A 22,619-nucleotide genomic window follows, 5' to 3' on the forward strand; every position below is an offset into this window, starting at 1 on the left:
AATTTAAAATTACAAAACATGTCATACAACTTGAAATTTCCATAAAAATATCTCACTGGTGTGCATAAGGTTAGGGCAACAGTAAGAAATGATGTCTCTGACTTTGGCAATGACATAAATCTCAGCATAGGAAAGCAGTGTGGAGGTGGGTGAATGCCAATTTATTTAAATAACAGGCAAAATTTTCAAGCTGTAACAACATGCTCAGTAAATTCTTCCATTACTGTGATACCAAAGGAGAGTTGAAAATGTATTACACTTCTATTTTTTCTCCTTAGAGATATATATTTTTGTTCTGTTTCTATGGCAACATCTATGCAATGACTAAACCTTTAACTCCTTTCTAGACTCCCTGATGGCTTCACACAGCTTCTAAACCTGACCCAGCTCTACCTGAATGATGCCTTTCTTGAATTTCTTCCAGCCAATTTTGGAAGGTAAGAATAAGAAGTTTAAACGATACAATTTTCTTTCACTTTAGGTAAGTACTGTACCAGCACCAGTAGATGAGGCTTCAAAAGTGACCATTGGAATTAAAGACACCCTCATTCTTGTTCAGTAAATGAGACCATGTCAATTAATGAAACATTTTGCAAAAAATAAAGTTAGGTCTTTACATGTCTTTAATAATCAAATTCCAGATGAATTAAAGAGTTAAATATTAAAAAATAAAATCAGAAATGATCTGGAAAAATATGCACATGAATATTTTTGACTCTTGGGTTGGAAAATACCTTTATAGCATAGAAACAAAAGAAAATATCATAAATGGATAGATTTGAACTCGTAAAATGCTTTTAAAATAAAATAATATTAGAAAATATTTTTTAAATTAAGGTAAAACAATAAATAGGAAAATATTTCCACCAAATATGGAAAGTAAATTATATCCTTAACTTATAAAGAATTCTTACAAATGAGTATGAAGTTAAAGTTCTCATTAGAAAAAAATGGGTAAATGACACATACTGGCAGTTCATAATAAATGTACAAATTGGCAACACAAAAAATGTTTATCATCATAAATAATAAAAATAGTACAAATTAATATGACAATAAAGGGCCTTTGTGCTCTAGCATGTTATAAAAAGTGTAAAGCTGTTTATAGACTATGAGGAAAGAGATAACCTCACACTGCTGATGAAACTGCAGAATGTTATATACTCCTTGCAGGGCAGTGTGCTTTAAAAGATTTGAAAATATTTACAACCACTGCCTTTGTAATTCATTTCTAGAAATGTATCATATCATCATGTATCACACTAGGATTTATGGACAAGGATGTTTATCATTATTTACAATATGAAAAATATGGAAGCACACATCCATCTAGGAGATTGGTTGAATATATTATGGTATATACATATGACAATACCATGTAGCAATTTATAATCTTGCCTAGAGGAATATCTTTAAATTCCTATGAGGTTATGTTCAAAGCATATCATAGCTATATATAAACTGTGTTTTCCATACTAATATGAATGTACATGAAATAAAAGACTGTTTCCTTGGAAGTGAAATTATGGATGATTTTTATTTTCATCTTTATATTTTCAATGTTTTCTAGATGTTCTAGAGTGAACTTTTTTCTTTCAGTTTTATTGAGATATAATTGACATATAGCACTGTATGAGTTTAAGGTATATAACATAGTAATGACAAATTTATTACAAAATGATTAGGACAATAATTTAGTTAACATCCATTACCTCATATAATTACAAAGAAAAAGTTTTTTGCCTTGTGATGAGAATTTTTAGAATTTACTCTCTTAGGAGCTTTCAAATATACCATGTGCCATACAGCAGTGTTAACTATAGTAATACTGTTGTGCATTACGTCCCCAGTACTTATTTATCTTATAACTGTAAAGTTGTATCTTTTGACTACCTTCATCCAATTCCCCCCACCCCACCCACCCCATGCTCTAGTAACCACACATCTGATCTCTTTTTCTATGAGGATTTTTTTTTTTCTTTTTAGATTTCACATGTAAGTGAGATCATGCAGTATTTGTCTTTCTTAGCCCAACTTATTTCACTCAGCATAATGCCCTCAAGGTCCATCCATGTTGTTGCAAATGGCAGGATTTTCTTCTTTTTTATGGCTTTATATATGTATATATATATATATACACACACACATGCATACATATATATGCACACATTTTCTTTATCCATTTATCTGTCAATGGAAACTTTGTTTCCATGTCTTGGCTATTTTAAATTTAAAAGATATATCTTGAAAGTTAAGACATTTTAAGTTTATTGTTAACTGCATTTTTCTAAATGATCATCTTTAAAATTGTACAAATAACTGACTGAGTATAACTCGACACCAATCTGTTGGCAGAAGCTAATATATGACATTAAGAAGAACCCAGTGGAATAATGAAGTCCCTTAACAGGTAGCAGCCTCCATTTGCATACAGAAATCACCTCGAAAGTTTTTTCCAAATTCCCTTACTTGTGTAGATCATGATTTCACAATACCAACGAATACCATACACTTGGACAGTTCTGAAAATTCACAGATATTCAAAAGAGCATTTACCTAGTTTCTAAATGAATTGATACTTCACCATTTGTCCACATAAAATAGATTTTCCTTCTGGTACTGATGACAACACTACAAATATACCTTTGGTTTATTAAATCAGGAAATATTTATCTCCCTAAGACACACTTTTTTGTCTTGCATTTTGTCAGTTCTTTTTTACTAGTCCTAATATAGGGGAAGAAATTTGGGCAAACAGATAACATAATATCAAAACCAAAACCACTTAGAAATTAGAATTCAATTTTATGTGAATTGTCTGCCAAAAAAATGCTCTATTTTATTATTGTAATCTAAAAGGCTCTATAACTTTCAGCTGGATAATTTAACAAAAGAATATTTTAAGATACTTTCCAAAACCTGAGATTTAGTGCCCCTAAAGGCCAAACTGAGTCACAAAATATTATTACAATAGTACAAATATTAAGAAGATTTGAGATATATAAATGTTTAAGAAACTTCTTTTACTAGTGATATACCCATGCTCTGAAGAACTAAATCACTTTATTTCAAATAAAGATTGAGTTACAAGATTAAAATTAAATTGGAAATTTGGTAGAACTCAAAACAAAAAGGAAAGGAGAAGAGAACTAGTTGAATATCTAAAAGCACAGTAAATATGGGACCTTGTAGGTGAATTGTATAGTTCAAATAGTGAAATATTCCCACATCACTAAGGATTTGGATAATTCAATTAATATTTGTCCTAAAGTAGCCTCAACTGAGTACATTTTAAAGCTCAGTATAGGCATTAGTAACAATAGCATGTCCCAGATTGCAAACACTAACAAATACTTAAATGTGAGATGCATTTCTAATTACAAATGTTATGCAAGCAACAGAAACTGTGAACACTTCTCATACCCTTCACAAGATTATCCCAACTCCAGTACTGTCATAGGATAGACGATACTATAAATTTTTAAATGTGCATCCACTTGAAATGTTCAGATGTTAATCTCAGAGTCAATTAAATATGGTATATTATAGCACTTTCCCCATTTTTCAATTAAAGATAATAGTAATCACCTAACACATACTAAAACTTATGGTGTGCCAGGCATTATGCTTTACAAGTGTGACACCATTTAATATTCAAAACCCTATAAATTTTGTGCTATTGTCATATACTCATTATAGATGAGGAAACTGGAGTTATGAGGAGTTAATAATTTGCCCAGTGTCACATGGCAAAAAACAGATAGGATATGAAAGAGTCTGAATTTTACCCAGATCTGTCTGACCACAAAGCTCAAGGTTTTAACCACTATGCTATATTATTTGCATTACAAATTCATTTATTGTCTCTTGAGGGGAAGTATCACCATGTTTCAGTGAATGCAGCATCTAGTATTTAGTAGATATTCAATAATCTGTTGAATGCATACAATCAAACAACAGTCAATATAATTTTATAAAACATAGGAGATTTAGATGACTTGGTCTCAATGATATCTTTGAAAGAACTTTATTTTTAGGAAAGGGATATTTGTTATTCTCCAATGTTGATGCAACCTTATTCATAACCAATTTGCATAATTCTTAAAAATCTGTAACCATGGCATGTAATGTTTGGACATAGTTGCTTGGATAATAAAGTAACAGTTTACTTTACCATAAGAATATTGTTTTATAGAGAAATATTAAGAAGCAATTTTTAAATTTATTTCTACAGACTTGCCAAATTGCGGATATTGGAGTTAAGAGAAAATCACTTGAAAACTCTACCAAAGTAAGTGGCTGAGTATTTTCTAAATTTGAATTGTGATTTTTCACTAGTTGGAAGAAGACAGCTATTTTTATTTTGGCTTTGCTTTGTCATTATGATTGAGTTAATTTTTCTACAATTTTTTTCTAGAGGCTAAAAAGTACAGTGTATTATAAGAGATTCATATTAAGAATGTATCTGCTTTATAAAACTGTGTGATTACAAGTAAAGGTGGGAAGAGTCCATTTAAGATTCTTCTCATAGCTTAACATACACACCAGGAAGTTACTGCATTGAAACTTAAGAAACTGACATTTTTATAGCCCCCAAACAATCAACAGTTTCAAAAGGTTCAACCTAATAGAATGCTTAACATTTCAAGTTAATTTATGGTTTGAGATAATTTTCAGTTTTTAAATCAAAAATATACAAAAATATTTCATAAAAATGATTAAAATGTTTCTAGAGATCCTAAAATGATTTGGCAGAAAATTTATATTTATACATTCTTTCAAACTGTACCTTTTTAATAGTCTGTTTAAAATCTGGTTTACATAAAAATACAGAATATTTTTATGTAAAAACTAATCTCCAACATTTTATTCAATGTTTAGTTTAATAAAATTGTTTCATCCTGCTTTGCCTTATTTATGTCTAATGATAAAATTTTGTGCTGTACAGAAAAAAAAATCTTTGAAAGTCAAAAATTATTTAAAGTGGGGATTTTTTTACTCAAATAAATAATTATGACGTATATATTACAGTTAAAATATTGAAAGTACTATGTTGCTATTTTAACCCTCCTGCAGTATTGCTGAAAAATATTGAGTACAGTGATTAATTTTTGAAACATATCAGCAGGATTTAGAGACCTTTCGTTTGCTGAACCAAAACTTAATTTTTTTTTTTCTTTTTATATTCCTTCTCTAAGCAAACTACACTGAATTTCATTGATTTTTTTTCAGCCAGTATATCAATACAATACTCTCAAGTACATTTTGTTACATAGATATGTTTGAAAATTCTGTCAGGGCAATATAAAGCTTTCAATAATTATACGGATTTAATTTAAATATATACATAGAGATAAAACATCTATTCATTCCTCCATAAGTGGAAGACAAGGAGAGAACATGAAAAGGAGGAATGTCACCATATCTGGATACCCTGCACTTTTGAGTGGTCTTTCTCTAAGCCAAAGCACTATGCATAGTCTTGGAAGGCACCTCTTCCACGTTGGGGGCACAAACAGAAATGCGAATATGGTTGAAAGTGTTACTTGTTCAGCATTAATCTACTGCAAATGCATTTCCATCCGCCATGTTTTATTTATTTATTTTTGTCTGTGTTGGGTCTTCGTTTCTGTGCGAGGGCTTTCTCTAGTTGCGGAGAGCGGGGGCCACTCTTTATCGCGGTGCGCGGGCCTCTCACTGTCGCGGAGCACAGGCTCCAGACACGCAGGCTGAGTAGTTGCGGCTCACGGGCCCAGTTGCTCCGTGGCATGTGGGATCTTCCCAGACCAGGGCGCGAACCCGTGTGCCCTGCATTGGCAGGCAGATTCTCAACCACTGCGCCACCAGGGAAGCCCCATCCCCCATGTTTTAAATGTCTACTTTTAAAGTAGAGTGGAAACAAGGCTAATTACACACTAAACTACGGTGAAAGAGCAATTGTCTCCTTCACCTAAACATGAACATTTGGGTCAAAGAGAAAATATTGATGGTGTGAAGGAGAATCCTTTCCCCTCTGCTCTTAAATAACAGTTTTGATATGAAATAAAAAATAAATCTGACACAGGTTGTCAGGTTTTTAAATATGTATTTTTAAAATATAAATTTTAAATATAAAGCCTGACCATAGATGGGTAATATGGACTTTATATGAGATAGATGTGTGAACAGTTCAGAGTAATGAGTAACAATGCTCATAATTGGTGCATGGGTATTCTGTAGGCTGTGAGACAGTGGCCCAGTATCAAACAGAATTCAAATAAGTAGAATAATATGCATTTAACTTTGTTTGGCATTTTAAAAAAAACTTGTAAAGATGTGTGGAAATGACACGGGGTCTCCTTGGTAGACTGTTATACTTGTACAATTTGTATAGCTGTTACAGTTTTTACATTTAAAAAATCTGCAAAATTATTTTCAATCTAGTATGCTTATTTTTTACCTTATAGGCAGAAATCAAAAGAACCAAGGCCATGCATAATATATGGTGAAATTTATCCTAGTTTTGATGTCTATAAAAATGAGAAGTGCAGAAAGTTCTGTCGTGAACAAAGATAAACTCTGTTTTTACTATGTATTATACGTAGTACCTTCTGATCCCCAATCTAGACCTGTAATAGAGAGATATATGAGAGCTTTCTATTATCCTTTATTTTTACACTTCTAATGAAAATAAAGGAAGAAATATAGTTTTAGGAAAAACAATTTTAGCTCTTTAATAATTACTCCAAGAAGAGATAGCTCATGATTTCCTCATGGACACAAGCAAGATGTCAAATCTTTAGCGGGTCCTCAGTGATTTCCTCTTCTTTTCATCTTCTGTCTTAAAGTCTAAATGCCTGGCAAGCTATGAAAAATGTAAAAATGTGAAGAATTATGATATAACATACATTAAAATGTCTCTTTTTAAAGTAAACTGATAGAGACATTTTGATATGTGCAGATTCTAGGACAAATTCTTTCTGTTATTAAATAGAATTTAGTATTATCAATTTTTTCATACTGTTCCTTTCCTAAGGTACACATTTGCTTAAAACTCATTGACACAGTCATTCTTGATTGTGTGTAATAATTGAGGACATTGAATATCTGGAAAAAACTAGATAACCAAAAAGAAAAAAACCTTTAACTTCTATGATAAAATTTGTCCTCATAGCAGAATTACCCTCTTAATTAATTTTGCAGGGTAGTCCAAAAATGAATTTGCTCCCATTTTGGTGCTTTTGCACTGTTTCTCTCTGCAATTCTCTTACCTCAAATCTTTTCATGCTAGAGCTTCCTTAGGATTCCTATCATTCTTCAAATGGTGCCTCCTTGGAGGCTTTCCCCGATCACATCATATAAGGTTGCTCCCCGTTAACCTTTATACCATTTCACTCTTCTGTTTGATTTTTCACACTTATGGTTCTCTAAATTGTATTGACTTTTTGTTTGCTTGGAGATGATCTCCTCAGGAGAACATAAGTTCTGTTCAGAAAAGGAATTTTTTCTGTTTTGTCACTGCTGAATCTCCCGTGCCTAAAGCAGTGCCCAGCATATAGGGGAGTATTCAATAAGTAAACAAGAATGCTGATATATTGATTTACAATGAGAAATATCTGTCATGTGACCTGGACATTTTGTGTCACTTGATTATTTTTTCCCATAGAAAATTATATAGGATACAAAATATTAAAATAAGATGAGTCTTTGGTGAGCATCATGAAGGCAAAAAAGAATAAATGGTTAGTGGATTCTCAATGGCTGATAGCTGAACCTTGAATTTTAAACCTACACACACACACACACACACACACACTCTCTTCTTCTGGTGGTTTCAAGTTACATATAATAACCAAGTCATGACAAGGGAAGAAAATAATTTCAAATTAAGGCAATTAATATTTATAACAACTAAAGAAAATCCAAAAGTATTATGACTTATTTCTTTGACTTTGTCATTAAAAAGTGATACATTTAGTTAAGAAACATATGTCAAGATAAAAATAAAGGGATAAGAAAATATTTTAAAATGAAATTGAGGAACCATTTCCATGGAAGTAACGTAACAGCATACAAATGGTTAGTAATAATGGTGGGTTTTATCTTTAAATAAAAATTTTCCATTTTTATGAGAATTTTTCTAAAACCTTAAAGTTAAAATATGGCCTGTCCATTGATAACATTATGACTGTGACTTTGTTTCAAATTGAGCCAAAATATGATGTTGTGTAAATTTGTCTGTGATAATTATAAAAATATGAAATAATATGAAGAAAGGAAACACAGGTTAAGCTAATATTAATGTTTATATTTGCCCTGCCACCTGGGAACACAAGGCATGAAATGTGATTCCTCGATCAGCTGTCATAATAGAATGACTAAGAGAGGAATATTTCAAACATGTTGCAGTGGAATTGCTGGGGAAATATCAATAAGTAAGTAAACCCTGGTGAACAAATCCAAAAAGGGAAAAATGGATGAACTTGGTGGATAAGGAACTCTAAGAGTTGTTAGAAGAAGGGATTCAATTAGAGAAATGATAAGTCTGAAGTAGTGACAACTTCTTTTAGATCCTAGACTCTTTGTGAAGCTGAAAACAGCTATGGAATCCATAAACATATTAATTGTAAATTGTCTCTATTTCCAATATATTCATAGCCCATGGTGAGTTTTCACATTTTTATTTTCACCTAGAAGTAGATTTGGATTTTTATGTAAAATAAATACCTAGTATACTATGACAGAGCACCAAAAAGAGGGCCCTCTCAATTTTAAAGAACCAAATTGTTGAGTGGATTATTTTAATCATATAACTGTTTCTAGTATATTCACTCAAAAGATAACATTTTATTGAGCAAAGTTTCTTTGGGGTTATTAATAGAGTTCTATTTCACTATCATCTATGACAATTTTTGGACTCTCCATAGAAAAAAATCATTAAGAAATAATTGAAAGGAAAACATTCCCAAGTATAAGCATGAATGATACTTTGAAACTACTAGGCTATGTAAGCTTGAAAACTAGTAAATGATGTATCTATTATTTACATGATTTTATTCCTTGAGCATCATTGCTTTTATTGTGTTCCCCCCACCCAAAGACAAAGGTTCAGAAACTCTACAGTATTCCACCTGTGAATGTCTAAAAACACACACCCCACACACATATATTCACAGAAGGCGCAGAAGCATAGTACCTTATCTGGAAATACTCTAAGAAAAAGATCCCCTTGAATTATAAATATAAATTGAAACCAGAAGTACATTAAAGCACTGTTAATGAGAGACACTAAATCATGAAAGTTAAGAAAAGACGGAGGGAATGTTTCAGACTGAAGAAGACTAAAGAGGCATTATAACTAAAAGCAGTGTTTCTGAATTGGTTCTTGTGCTATTAAAAAAAAAAATTATTGGGACACCTGGCAAAACTTGCAAAACTTGGGTAGGGTCTGATGATTAGATGGTAGCAAGGTATTAATGTTAATTTCCTAATTTGGATGGTTGCTTTGGTTTGGTAGGAGAATGTTCTTGTTTGTAAGAAATACACACTAAAGTACTGGGGAATGATGGGGCACCAGGTTTGCAATTTACCATCGAGTAGTTCAGAAAAGTTATTTGTATAGTACTTTGAAGCTTTTTATAATTTTTTGCATTGTTTCAACATAAAAACTTATTTTAAAAACTATTTTCATATAAAAATTCTTTAAAAATTAAAAGAAAAATGCTATTAACACTGAGAAAATTATCAGCTCTATATCCGAAATGCTTGTAGATATAGAGGGCCAGGGGAGAGTATGTATTTATGTACTAAAATGCTTAACTATTTATAAAAATGAGAATTTCAGTGATAGAGGTTTTTTATATGTGAATAATATATATATATTGTGGATTTTTTTCCTAACCTGAATGGCAATAAATACTCCATATTCATAATTTCCACTCAAATTTGTTTACTTGCAAATAACATGTTTTTAGTTTTCATATAAGTTCATTTATATTTTTTTAAATAAGATTACTCTTTAGGCAGACTTACAAAAATATAATGTATTTGTCATGTTTTCTTTTTTAAAACCTCTCTTCCTTTATTATCTATTTTCCTACCAGTTATCATTGTCAGCATAATGAAGAAAAATTCATAAAATAATATGTATTCTGAACTGGACAGGTGTGACTAAGTCATTTTCTATTCTCATTTCAGTGTCCTATTAATGAATTTATCTCATTTGGCATTACTGTACTGGTTACTACAATGAAATACATCAATAGTTTCCTTAGTGCTATTGTAACAAAAAATTCCTTTGTCAGGCACAGCTGACAGAATAGCTTTTTGATGTTTCTGTTAACTGTTTTTGTGACTGTAATACATAATTGGATACAATGTGTTTTTATAATGGTATTACCTTATGCTTTTACGAATGAATATCAATTTACAAAGTATGGTGTTTTGTTACACCCATGGTACCCTCCCATTCTGGGTTTTCTTTATCGAAGGTGATAATGTGACAAGCTAGCTAATCAAGGGTAACCGTTTTAGTGCCCTCTGGCTTTAGAGAATTGCACTTAGAACTAGGATTTTTTTTTACTTCTTCTCATAGGGTCTTATATTTTAAATTCAAATGAAATAAGTGATAATTATGACATGTTATATTTAAAAGCAATCAAGAAATTATAATGCATTCTAACAATATAATTATTAGATTCCCTTCTAAAATATCAAACATATGCTTTCCAAAGATTCACAAAAGAAAAGAGTGTGAGCTCCCTAACATGTGAGCTAATTTCTTTTTAGCCTTGTATTTTTTCTTTTTAGCCTTGTGTTTTCAACATAAAATTAAGATCTAGAGTATGGTTAGCTAAGGTTGTGTCGAGTCCAGTGAGGAGTTAGGGGGAGGCCACAAAAACAAAAACCACATAAAACCATGGAATCAAATCGCTCTTTTCAGAGTACTTCAATCAATAGCCACTCTGATCCCTGATGAGTAAATTTACCAAAAGATGAAAACGGCCTGGTATAATAGCGAGGTTGAAAGTGCTATGACTTCAGTTTCATAAGATCTCAAGGCTTAGTCTCTCATGGAACAATTAGCCTATACTTAGTTCTATTTCACCTAAGAAGAGCCAGAATGTACTTGAATGAGGATATACTTTGCAGTCAGACAAACCTGGACTTGTATTCAGGCCCTTGCTTCTTGTTTATGAATTATTTAACTTCTTTGAACTTCAGTGTCTTTATTTTAAAAGAATATTGGGTGGTCATTGCCTTCTTTAAACTGTGAAATATATTTTGCATAATAGTTGATGAAAATGAGTCACGATTATTTAGAACCAGAAAAGCATTTAAACAAAAGTGTGTTCTATGGTACTTAGACAACTTAAGAGCATTCAAGGAAAGATTAGCATAAACAAGACGAAGAGACAACCCTCAGAATGGGAGAAAATATTTGCAAATGAAGCTACTAATCAATTCTTAAAGACTTTTTTTTTTTTTTCTTTTTAAGGTTTGTAGTTTCTTTGGGTGAATTGAACTCGGATAGTAAAAGACATGATAAAAAATAAAAACTCTCAACAAGAACCGAGAGGAACATATTCAACATTTGCAGATTTGCAAATTCAAACAATTTAATGTGGATGATTGCTCTCCCCTTTATGAACAAATGTAATATCTTTACTAAAGATATAATATATTCTGAACTTTACATTAGTGTTGATCTTGGTCCCAGAGTCTTGGAAAAATATACAAAGACACAAAGGACCTAGCTAACAGACTACTCCTGTGGTCTCAGATATGGTGAATTGCACACATTTACTTGATTTCAAATTCCATATTCCAATAGCCAGATCTCAAATGGAATATTCATCACATATCAAAACTGAAATCACCTTCATCTCTCTTCTCCACTCACCACTCCAAGAAAAACCAAATCAAACCAAACCAAACAGAAATCCCAGGCATCTTATTTTATACTGCCTAGTGACAGTACCATCCACCTAATTACAGAAATTAGAAATCTCAATTCTATTTTCCTCTCCTACTACCCCCAAATCCACTGTCCATCAACTTATGCCACATCTAAACACTCTTCTCTACCTTCTGTCATTGCCCTACTTGAGGTCTTTAGTATTACCTGTCTTAGCCTGCAGTAACTCCTCATTCTTCCTATCTCCTTCATCAGAATCCATCTCCTTATTCTTGTCAGAGCTTTCTTACTAAAATACACCATGACACATGCCAATGTAAAAACTCACAATGACTGCCCACAGCTTGCAGAAGACAAACATGTCAAGACGCTTCACAGCTTAGAGTCAACATTTCCAGTGTCATTATCTTTCAACATTCACCATCCCACAGGGTCTCTCTGCTATATACAGTATACAATGCCCCTTTGTATCTCCAAGCATCTTTCTTAGAACCTTCCCTTTTTCTCTCTGAAAAACTCCAAATCATCCCTTAATTTTCCCATCACTTTTGCTGTGAAATTAGCCACGGATTCTGCATTCAGAGTGGTAGCTTAGAAACTCTGCTAGAGTTTTTTCAAGGCAGAGTTTCACAGGAATTTTGATCTGATTATAGTTTGACTCAGGAATCTAATAAGCTTCATTTTGTGAGAGATTTTTTTGTCATCTTGACTATGTTATTTGAAGCTCCAACCCCACAGTCCAACTCTCAAGGAAGCAACTGCTGAGCAGCATGCTTTTTTCTTTCCAATTACTAATTTTGGGATGGAACAGTTTCAGCAACAGTGGACACTCAAGAGGAAATGGTGAATTGATTTTCACTAGGGTCCTTCTCTGGAATTTTAGAAAGTGCATGAAAAAACTAATCGTTAGGAGGTATGTTTTATTCCAGCATTTGAAAAGCTTTCCCTGCCACCTGTTTTGATTTTCACTTTTAAAAACTCTTGATGAGTAAACAACAAACTATTACTGATAATTGGCTCAATAGGACACATGAAAACAAGTGAAATATATCTAACTCTCCATAGATTTTCTGCTTTCTTCGTGCCTCCGCTCTTCTCTCTACTCAAGGCGGGGTTAATTCAGGTCTTTCAATATGCAAAACACATCCTAAAAAAGCTTGATTTCCTGCTGAACAGACAGACGAAAGTGAAATATTTCTAAGTTGCTATAGTTTTCCACAGTTTCTGTGACATTTAAGATCAATACCTGAGCAATATTAAAAATAAACATTCACATAAGGTATTAACTTCATGACATTCATTTCCTTGGATGTATATTTTGCGTTTCCTTTTAGTAATATGAGATTTTAGTTTGCCCTTTTATGGCTTTAAAAAACTGTGAATTCTTCCTTGCCAAACTTCCTATTCCATTATGTTTAGTTTTACATTATCTATATTCAAAATGATCCCAAACCTTTACCTAACTACACTGTATTTCTATTCATTTTCTCTTTATAGTTAAACTTAATTCAGTATATTAAAAGTACTTCTGTTAACATTTAGTACATAATAACAATCTTTTCTAGTTATAAAGTAAATGCTGTATAATTTTATAAGTAAGATTAGAAATAAAATTAATCAGATTAAAGCGCTGTGACTCTTATCAACCATTAGCTGTTCAGATTTATGTTTGTTCTATAAAGATGGGGTAGAAAATATGCTACATGAAGTGGTTAAAAAGTAAGAATAACACATCTCCATTAAGAAATGTTCAATAGCAACTTACATAAATAAATTGTGTGTTTAAGTTACATTAAAGCTATTGACTCTTCTGATTATCATAAAACATTTCTAAATTAAACAGATTTCTAGAGGCAAAAGCTTTATTTTGATTAAATGTCTCATGAAATTTTAAAAGCAAAAGTAAAAACATTTCTTATACTAAATAGAATCTTAAAGGGCATCTCTTTAAATATTACATCCAACTAAGTAGAAATACATTTTAAAATATACTTAACATACTTTAATTTTATAAAAGGAAGATCTCATAACTCAAGGTTTTACTTAAGAGAGAATTTAAAATTTAAAATCTTTGGCTTCCCATTCCTTTACAATAATGTCCAAACCACTAAACATGGCATTCAAGACCCTTCCCAGCCTGACCCCCAAGTTCCCTCCAATTACTCCCCACTTAATCCCCTAAATATGACTTGCAGATTTGTGCCTCTGTGCACTTACCAATAAATTCTCACTTCATATAATGAACAAGTCAGTTTAAACTTTAATTGAGTATGTACCTAACATGTGTCAGACACTATTCTATGTGCTAAAGGATATGAAAATATGACAATGAACAATAAAGACAGATTCTCTTTTCTTCAAAGACTTTCAACTCTAATTAAGGGAGACAGATGACAAACACATAAACAAATAAGTGAATAAGACAAGCAATTGCTATAAAGAAAACAGGATGATGTTATAGGAAGTGATTGGATTTGGGGTTTTTTTTTTTGTTTAATTGGTTGATTGTTGGTCTTTGGATTTTTTTTATTCTTTGTTTTTTGGCTAGACTGGTCAGAAAAGACCTTTATGAAAAGGTGGGCTTTGCATGATTTAAATGATGAGAGTAATACAAAGTTCTAGAGGAAGAGCAAAAACAACATCAAGGAACAGTGGGTGTAAAAACACTTGTGATGGGAGCAAGCCTGATGTGTCAGGAGCAAAAAGGCCAGTGTAGCCAGAACATAATGAGCATGAAGTGAAGGAGTATGAGACGAGGTTGGAGAGACAGGTGGGGCAAAATGATGACGTGCCTTGTGAGCTATGTTTGGAAATTAAGACTATATTCTAATTGTAATGAAAAGCCATTTGAGGATTTGAGCAAGGGAGAAGTGTGATTTGACCAAACCTTTACAAAGATCTGTCTGGCCACTCTGCAGAGAAGAGGTTCTAGGTGGACAAAACTGAAAAGACACCAATTAGGAGATGATTGCAATAGTGTAGACAAGAAATGACGGTAGATTTGTCTAGGATTGTACTCTGGAGATGGTAAGTGGTCAGATTTGGGATCCATTTGGAGGTGGAACCTTGCTGATGGAAAGAATCTGTGGTGAGAGGAAATGTTAAGGATTTGAGGAGGAATTAAGGAGCATTCCCAAAGATTGGGTTTCACTAACAAGGTGACTGGTGGCATAATTTCCTGATGTAGAGAAAATTTGAAGAGGAGCAGATGTGGGGAATCAGAAGTTTGATCTCGGCAAAGAAAAGTTTGAGATGCCTATTAGAAAATCAAGTGTAGGCAGTAGAATACATAAACCATATGCTCAGGAAGATAGAGATATAAATTTAAGAGTTATCACTCTATAGACGATATTTTAAAATAAGACATTGGTCGAGTTAACCAATTGAGAGTATAAATAGAGAAGAATTGAGGACCCAGAATTAAGCCTAGGACACTTTAATATTCATAGTTTAAGTATGGAAGGGGATTCTACAGAAGATCCTCAGAATGAACAACCAGAGAGTTAAGAAGGAAACCAAATGTAGGAAGTGCCACAGAAGTCTAGAAAAAGAGGGAGGGAGGAGTCAATTGTATCAAACACTAGTTGGAGGTCAAGTATGATGGGAACAGAAAACTGAGCATTGGCATCAGCAAGATCTAGGTCATTGATGGGAGCTTGGTAAGAGCTATTTCAGTAATGCATTATGTGCAGCCTCACTGGAGTGGTTGAGGAGAGAGTAGGGATTAGCAAAAGAAGATAACAAGTACAGATGGTTCCTTCAAGGAGTTTAGTTGCAGAATGAACAGTGAAAATGTGGCAGTAACTGGATGGGGGTATGGTGTCAGGAAAAGGATTTGTTAAGAAGGATAATGTTAAAGCATATTTGCAAGATGACGGGAATGATCCAGTAGAAACAAAAGAATTAATAATGCAGGAGAGAAGGAAAATAACTACAAGACCAAACGCTGGAGGAAGTGAGGGAATGGGATGCAGAGTACAAGTGGAGGAAGTGGCCGTAGAAGCAAGGATGCTTCTCACGTGGAAACATAAGGATCCTAGAGAAAATAGATATAAATATAGATAGATTGATGGCTTGGGAGTGGAAAGATAAGAACATTCTCAACTAATTGCTTTGATTTTCTCTATGAGGCATGAAGAAGAGTCATCACCTGAGAGGGAGTAGGGAATAATGGAGATTTGAGGAGGTGAGAGAAAGTGTGAAAGAGAAGTCTCTTAGAGAATGGGAAAGTGAATACACTAGGGCAGTGTCATAGAATCATCTGGCAGTGTTGACTGCCCATTTGATATTTAAGGTTATGTGAAAGAAGTCCATTCAGGAAAGTTGAGCAGACTTCTTCAGAAAGTCGGTTACGTTGTTAGGCTTAGAAGGAGACAGCTGTCTGGGTGTACCAGGCATGCCAGATGGAGGAGGAGAGGGGCAAGGGAACTTGGGGTGTTTACAGAAGGGTGACTGGGATCTGGGGCTACAGAGTCCAAGATGGAGGATGGAAGTAACTGAGGATATTAAAGGGTCAGAAGAAATGTTTTATTTGCCCTTCTCTCTTTTTTGATATACTATGAATCTTTAAAGTACAGTCCAAATGCCACTTACTCTATAAAGTGTCTCCTGACACTGCAGACACAAGTAATTATTCCTTCCACTTTGCTACCACAGCATTTTGTACATGTCTCTATGATAGCCTTTATTACGTTATATTGGATTTGTTGCCTATGAGTATATCCCCAAGAAGACTGTAAACTTTTAAAGGAAAAAACTATATCTTATTTATTTATCTTTCCATTGGCAACAAAGCGGAGCGTAAGGAAGGTTTTCAGAGAACATTTGATGAATGAAGGCAGGCAGTGTAACGTGGAAAGAAGTGTTTTAGTTCCTCAAACATTGCCAAGCATTCAGTGAGCACCTGGTGTATACCTGATTGATTGTAAGAACCAGAAATGAATAGAAAGTTAAACTCTGTGATATTTTCTCATTAAATAATTTTTCCACTGCAGCTGGCTCTTGATTATTGAAAAATTAAATCACACATAAGGCACATTGTTTTTCTTTCTTTTTATTTCACTCGCATACCTTTTAGTCATCCCACTCATCCTTACCCTTGAAGAGAGTACACTACAGATGTCAAGTTGGTGTTGCTATACTTTGTCTTTAAGAAAATATTACCAATGTGGTTGCCAAGGGGGGGTGGTTGGGGAAGGACGGAGTGCGAGTTTGGGGCTAACAGATGCAAACTATTATATAGAATGGATAAATAACAAGGTCCTACTGTATAGCACAGGGAACTATATTCAATATCCTGTGATAAACCATAATGGAAAACAATATAAAAAAGAATGTAGGGTAATTCCCTGGTGGTCCAGTGGTTAGGACTCCACGCTTTCACTGCTGAGGGTGTGGGTTCAATCCCTGGCCAGGGAACTAACATCCCACAAGCCAAGGCCAAAACTGGAAAAGAATGTATATGTATGTATAACTGAATCACTTTGCTGTACAGCAGAAATTAACACAACATTGTAAATCAACTATACGTTAATGAAAAAAATGTTAGCAATATAAAGATATGGCTTAAACTGACACTGTTAGTTACACATGGGCTTTATTTACTTTCTTGGATTAGTTAATCAATGTGTTATCTACTTTAATTAAAAAACTAAATATCATCTCTTGGGTATATTCTTTGATTATGTTTCCTTATAAGAAAATTTATTACAGTACTCTTTATATGGAATGAATTTCCATAGCATTATGTAAAATGAAAATGTGTTCTAAAGAAAGAGATAACGAAGGTACAGTGTACTGTGAGGCAATATGGCCTCTTCTAGGTGGCCAAATATTGTTGCTTGGGAAGCAAGCCATTTAAAACACTTTGTATCAGAATATCCATAAAGTAATTATAATTTTCTGTAGACACAGTTTACCAAAGTTTCTATAGCTTATCAAATGCATTTTGCTTGGAAATGTTTCCAAAATCTTTAAATCATCCCTGATACCCATATACAACTACTACACACCCCCTTGATGAAACTGCTATTGTGAACAATAAAGCACAACAAAGAAAGAACACTAATAGCTGATACACAGTGTGATCGTTGTAGTGAAGGAACCGTTATTTGGTGGTCTGTGAAACCTATCTGAAATTTTAAGATAAGCCACATTTTAATGGAATTCTGTTCTCCTTGAATTATCGTTAAGAAATTAGCACCTTTTATTTTTTCTTTTTAGATAAAATTCCTGACAGGAAATTTTGCATTTAAAAGTATTTGGACTATCATAGGAAGAAGTATGTCAAAAGAGTCCAATCCAAGATGAAGGCAAAACTGAAACTCAGCAAACTGTGGGAGAAAATAGATGAGAAATATGAACTCAATTGATCTGGGCAAGGGATAGATGTTACCTTTTATAGTAACAGTGGGAAACCTGAAATTCTTGTTTCAGGTGTAATTCAGTAACTTATATAATATTTTGTATGTTTTCTATCAACTATAAATAGGCTAACATTCAATATTGGTTCATGAATAAAATTTACCCCCTTATAAACTCTGGCAGACATTCCATTTATAAGGTTTTGGACAGATGATACAAAATCCCGTTAAACAAACTGATTGTGTTTGCTATTCTTATTCTACCTGAGAAGTAAGTATTAAATAGGTAAATCTGGCTTATTTTTAAGTTGAAACCTTGAATGTAATTATAACAAGGATAATTAACTGCCCGACAATTTCTTCTGAAAAAAGTATTTTTCTGTTACTTTTCTGTTTGCATTTTCAAACAAAAATTCATACTGATTTTCCCTCTGTGACTACTAAACAAGTAAGATTAAACAAGAACAGAATTTTTGGTATATCATAAACTGTTTTTTTTTTTAAACAATGAACTTTTTTTTTAATTTATTTATTTATTTTTAGCTGTGTTGGGTCTTCGTTTCTGTGAGAGGGCTTTCTCTAGTTGCGGTAAGCGGGGGCCACTCTTCATCGCAGTGCGTGGGCCTCTCACTATCGCGGCCTCTTTTGTTGCGGAGCACAGGCTCCAGAAGCGCAGGCTCAGTAGTTGTGGCTCACGGGCCTAGTTGCTCCGCGGCATGTGGGATCTTCCCAGACCAGGGCTCGAACCCGTGTCCCCTGCATTAGCAGGCAGATTCTCAACCACTGCACCACCAGGGAAGCCCCATAAACTGTTTTTTAATCATCATACTTGGGGTGGCCTGATGCAAAGGGAATCCAGAAATCGTTATTAATCTCACACATAATGAAGTTATTGCTTGAAAAGTATGTAATAAAAACTAAAAACAACTTTGAAATAAACAACTGTTAGATGAGCTGCTCCAGCAGGTTAATAGTAAAATTTAAAATCTTCCTTTAAAATCTAATTCAAATTTCCAGAACATACCAATATGTTTAAAAAATCAAAAATTCAATTGGTGATTGTTTTGGGGTTTACAGAATAAAATCTGGAATATTTTTTCTTAACTCAACCTGTGGTTCCCTGCCTACATCAAGAGCAGGAAACCATCATGGCCAAGAGAAGGGGTCTTGGGCTCTAGAGTGGACAAACATGAATTGAAATCTCTTTCACCCCTTAGTACTGTGTGCCTTAGAGCAAGTGATTTATCTTCTTTCAACTTCAGTTTCCCACATGTATCATGTACTTAGGCACTATAGATAATACTACACATATATTATACCCAATAGTGTTTACCTGCAGTGGATGCGTAATAAATGGTTCTTAAGCTTGCAGAGGGAGGGAACAAAAAGGAAGCCAAGAGAAGCTTCTCAGAGGGACTCAAATATTCAGCAGTCCTTGCTCAAGATAAAAAGAAATTCATAGAGAAGGGGGCTATACCCATGCAGGCTACACAGTATTACCATTCTAGAAGGGCTCTCTGGATGTTCTCTTTTCTCTTTTTTCTTTCACCCTTTGAATTGGGAATTTTGAGAGTGCCTCTGGGTTCCAAGTTTACTAGTTCTGCTCCTGCTTTGTCTGCTGTACCTCACACTGGCAGTTACACAGCAGGATCCAGATAGCCACTGCTCAGGAAGCCAAAATACTGGTATTAGAATCACCCACTCTGGCCCACTAAACCATGAGTCATAACATATTTGCACTAAATTGCCATGGCAAAAGTGCCCGTTTTGCACTTCCTGTTTTATCTGACCTCTAGTTCCTGAGAACTGTCCTCTGAGTCCTTTTACCTTATTTATCGTAGTAACCTCTTCAATGCCTGGCATCCTACCTTGCACAGAGTTAAACCATCAGTCAATTATTGTTGAATAAATGAAGAAATAAATGTCATTTGTTTTCAGAGAATGCATATTTATCTTGGAATCAGAAGACATAACCAGAAGGCAATACACCTATAGCATAATTGCAACCCGGCAATATTGTATGTGCACTACTGTACACCACGCTCCAACTCAGACATTATGTGTCCCATATTCATATGCTGAAATCTGGCAAACTTACTCAAGTCAAAACAATGAATCAAAGCCTTGATCATTAATGTGACTGAAGAAAGATGTGTTTATTTGTAGAAACAATCTTAGAAACACATCAAGTTATTATTTTTTGTTCACACAGTGGATAATGAAGATATGTTTATTTTGTTATTTGCTGATATTTATACACTTTACAATACTTTTAAAGTTAAGTATTCACCTTTCTTTGTTATTTCCATACTTACTTGATAGTAAATAGGTTAAGATCTGTTATGTTTTCAAAATGTTCTTGTCTTAGATAAAAACAATACAATTTCCTGAATATCCATGAAGATCATATAAAGATAAATACAAAATCCTTAGAATTATTTCCAGCCAATTTAGAAAAGTTGTTCTTAACCAGAATGCTGTGGTACCTGAGAACCCCATCAACACTTCACATACATGCCAAATTCCAGTTAACATTTCAATGTTGTTTTTGCTCTACCTTGTTCAGGTCCATAACCTGCTATAACAAGTTCTAGTTCAGGTAAAGGCAGTGAGCAGTATTATTCAAACAGCCTAATAGTATATAAGGATGAACAGGAATAATTTAACATTCTGGATGCTTTCATAAATATTGTATGATATTGTTATACTCTCATAGCTATTGCATTGAATCATTGCTGGTTTGTTTAACGTTGCCATGAATCTTTTAATACATTCAAAGCATGCCACCGCAACTCATAGTATGAGAAAACCTACAGTGAACACACAAAAATGTGAGAATTTCTGCCTAAAACAACCCACTTGAATTTATGGAAACTTAGGAAGTATTTTTATATGTTTGGCTTGTTTTAATAATCCAATTCTTCCCTAATGCACCTGTTTTCTTTGTGATTCTTCCTGTTAAGCAAGTTCAATAGATAATCACTGGTGGTGAGGAAAATATTTGGCAAAGGCTCTTTTTCCTGATTCTGTGACGTACAAAGAATAGAGTCATTTGAATGATGATGATGAATGTTCCACATAGCTTTAAGAGGCAAGATAACTTACTGCTGTTTTTTATAAGAAGACTGTAACTTTTTTCAATCAAGACATGCACAAAACACAGTTTAGTTGAGCTTCTGTGTTGACATACAACAAAAAGCCCCTTTATACACAAATAAGAATGGTCAAATTTGGATTGTATTCATATTCCAGTCAGGTGTTTAATAAAAAAATGGGACTAATGAGGCAATCAAGGACAAACTTTCTGTAAAGATCTGTAAAGGGTTAAGTTGAAGGAAATGGGTTTTGCAATTATAAATTGCCACTCTTAACCCTAGGTAACTGATCAGGAAATGAATGTCATTATTCACAAAAAAAATAAGCTCCCCTTCTTCCCCCAAAAGAGTTTTCCCAGATCAACCCATACACAAATCCATTGCTTCACATACAACCCATAATATTGCATGTTTCTGCTGAGAGTGGCTCAGTTTGTACCATCTGTGTACATAAGACTCATATTAATAAAAGTATAAGAATTGAGAGTTTTGATAATTTCCAGCAACTAGATGAAGACAGTTTTTTATATTTTTGGACAATAAAAGCATGCATTATTAGTCTTTCATTATTCAGATTAAGTTTATTCAATAGCTTTTCTAACATATTATATTAATATCACATACCTATACAGTAGATTTACTATATATATATATATGTTATCAAAACTATTATTATTATATCAATTATGATCCCCAAATTCAACATGCTATTGACAGACAGCTAATCTGAATATCCTGTATTTTCTTTTTGGTTAAAAGGCTTGTATTATAAGCTGAGTCAAAATTTTTATTCCCTTTGATTTTGTTCTGGTGGCAGTTAGGGTTAATGAATTCTGCAACTAAGTCTCTTTTTTTAAATTAATTTATTTTTATTTTTGGCTGCGTTGGGTCTTCGTTGCTGCACGCAGGCTTTCTCTAGTTGCGGCGGGCGGGGGCTACTCTTCGTTGCGGTGCTCGGGCTTCTCATTGCAGTGGCTTCTCTTGTTGTGGAGAATGAGCTCCAGGCGCACGGGCTTCGGCAGTTGTGGCACGCAGGCTCAGTAATTGTGGCTCTTGGGCTCTAGAGCGCAGGATCAGTAGTTGTGGCGCACGGGCTTAGTTGCTCTGCAGCATGTGGGATCCTCCCGGACCAGGGATCGAACCCGTGTCCACTGCAGTGGCAGGCGGATTCTTAACCACTGCACCACCAGGGAAGTCCCAAGTCTCTTTCTTTTGACAAGTGTAAATTAATCACTTTTGAGGAACTTTTCTTAGCTAAATTACAAA

The 22,619-nt window shown here is 33.8% G+C and overlaps 1 protein-coding gene across 1 annotated transcript in view; it reads left to right on the forward strand.

The window, feature by feature from the left end:
* The window catches only part of LRRC7 (leucine rich repeat containing 7), a 496,206-nt gene that overhangs the window by 249,782 nt on the left and 223,805 nt on the right, over positions 1-22,619 (forward strand). The window contains exons 6-7 of the mRNA XM_059899299.1: positions 348-437; positions 4,235-4,291. Of these exons, the coding sequence (XP_059755282.1) occupies positions 348-437; positions 4,235-4,291 (147 nt within the window). The remainder of the gene's footprint in view (positions 1-347; positions 438-4,234; positions 4,292-22,619) is intronic.

The sequence above is a fragment of the Balaenoptera ricei genome, chromosome 1 (genome assembly GCF_028023285.1).
Source record: "Balaenoptera ricei isolate mBalRic1 chromosome 1, mBalRic1.hap2, whole genome shotgun sequence".
NCBI classification, from domain to species: Eukaryota; Metazoa; Chordata; class Mammalia; order Artiodactyla; family Balaenopteridae; genus Balaenoptera; species Balaenoptera ricei.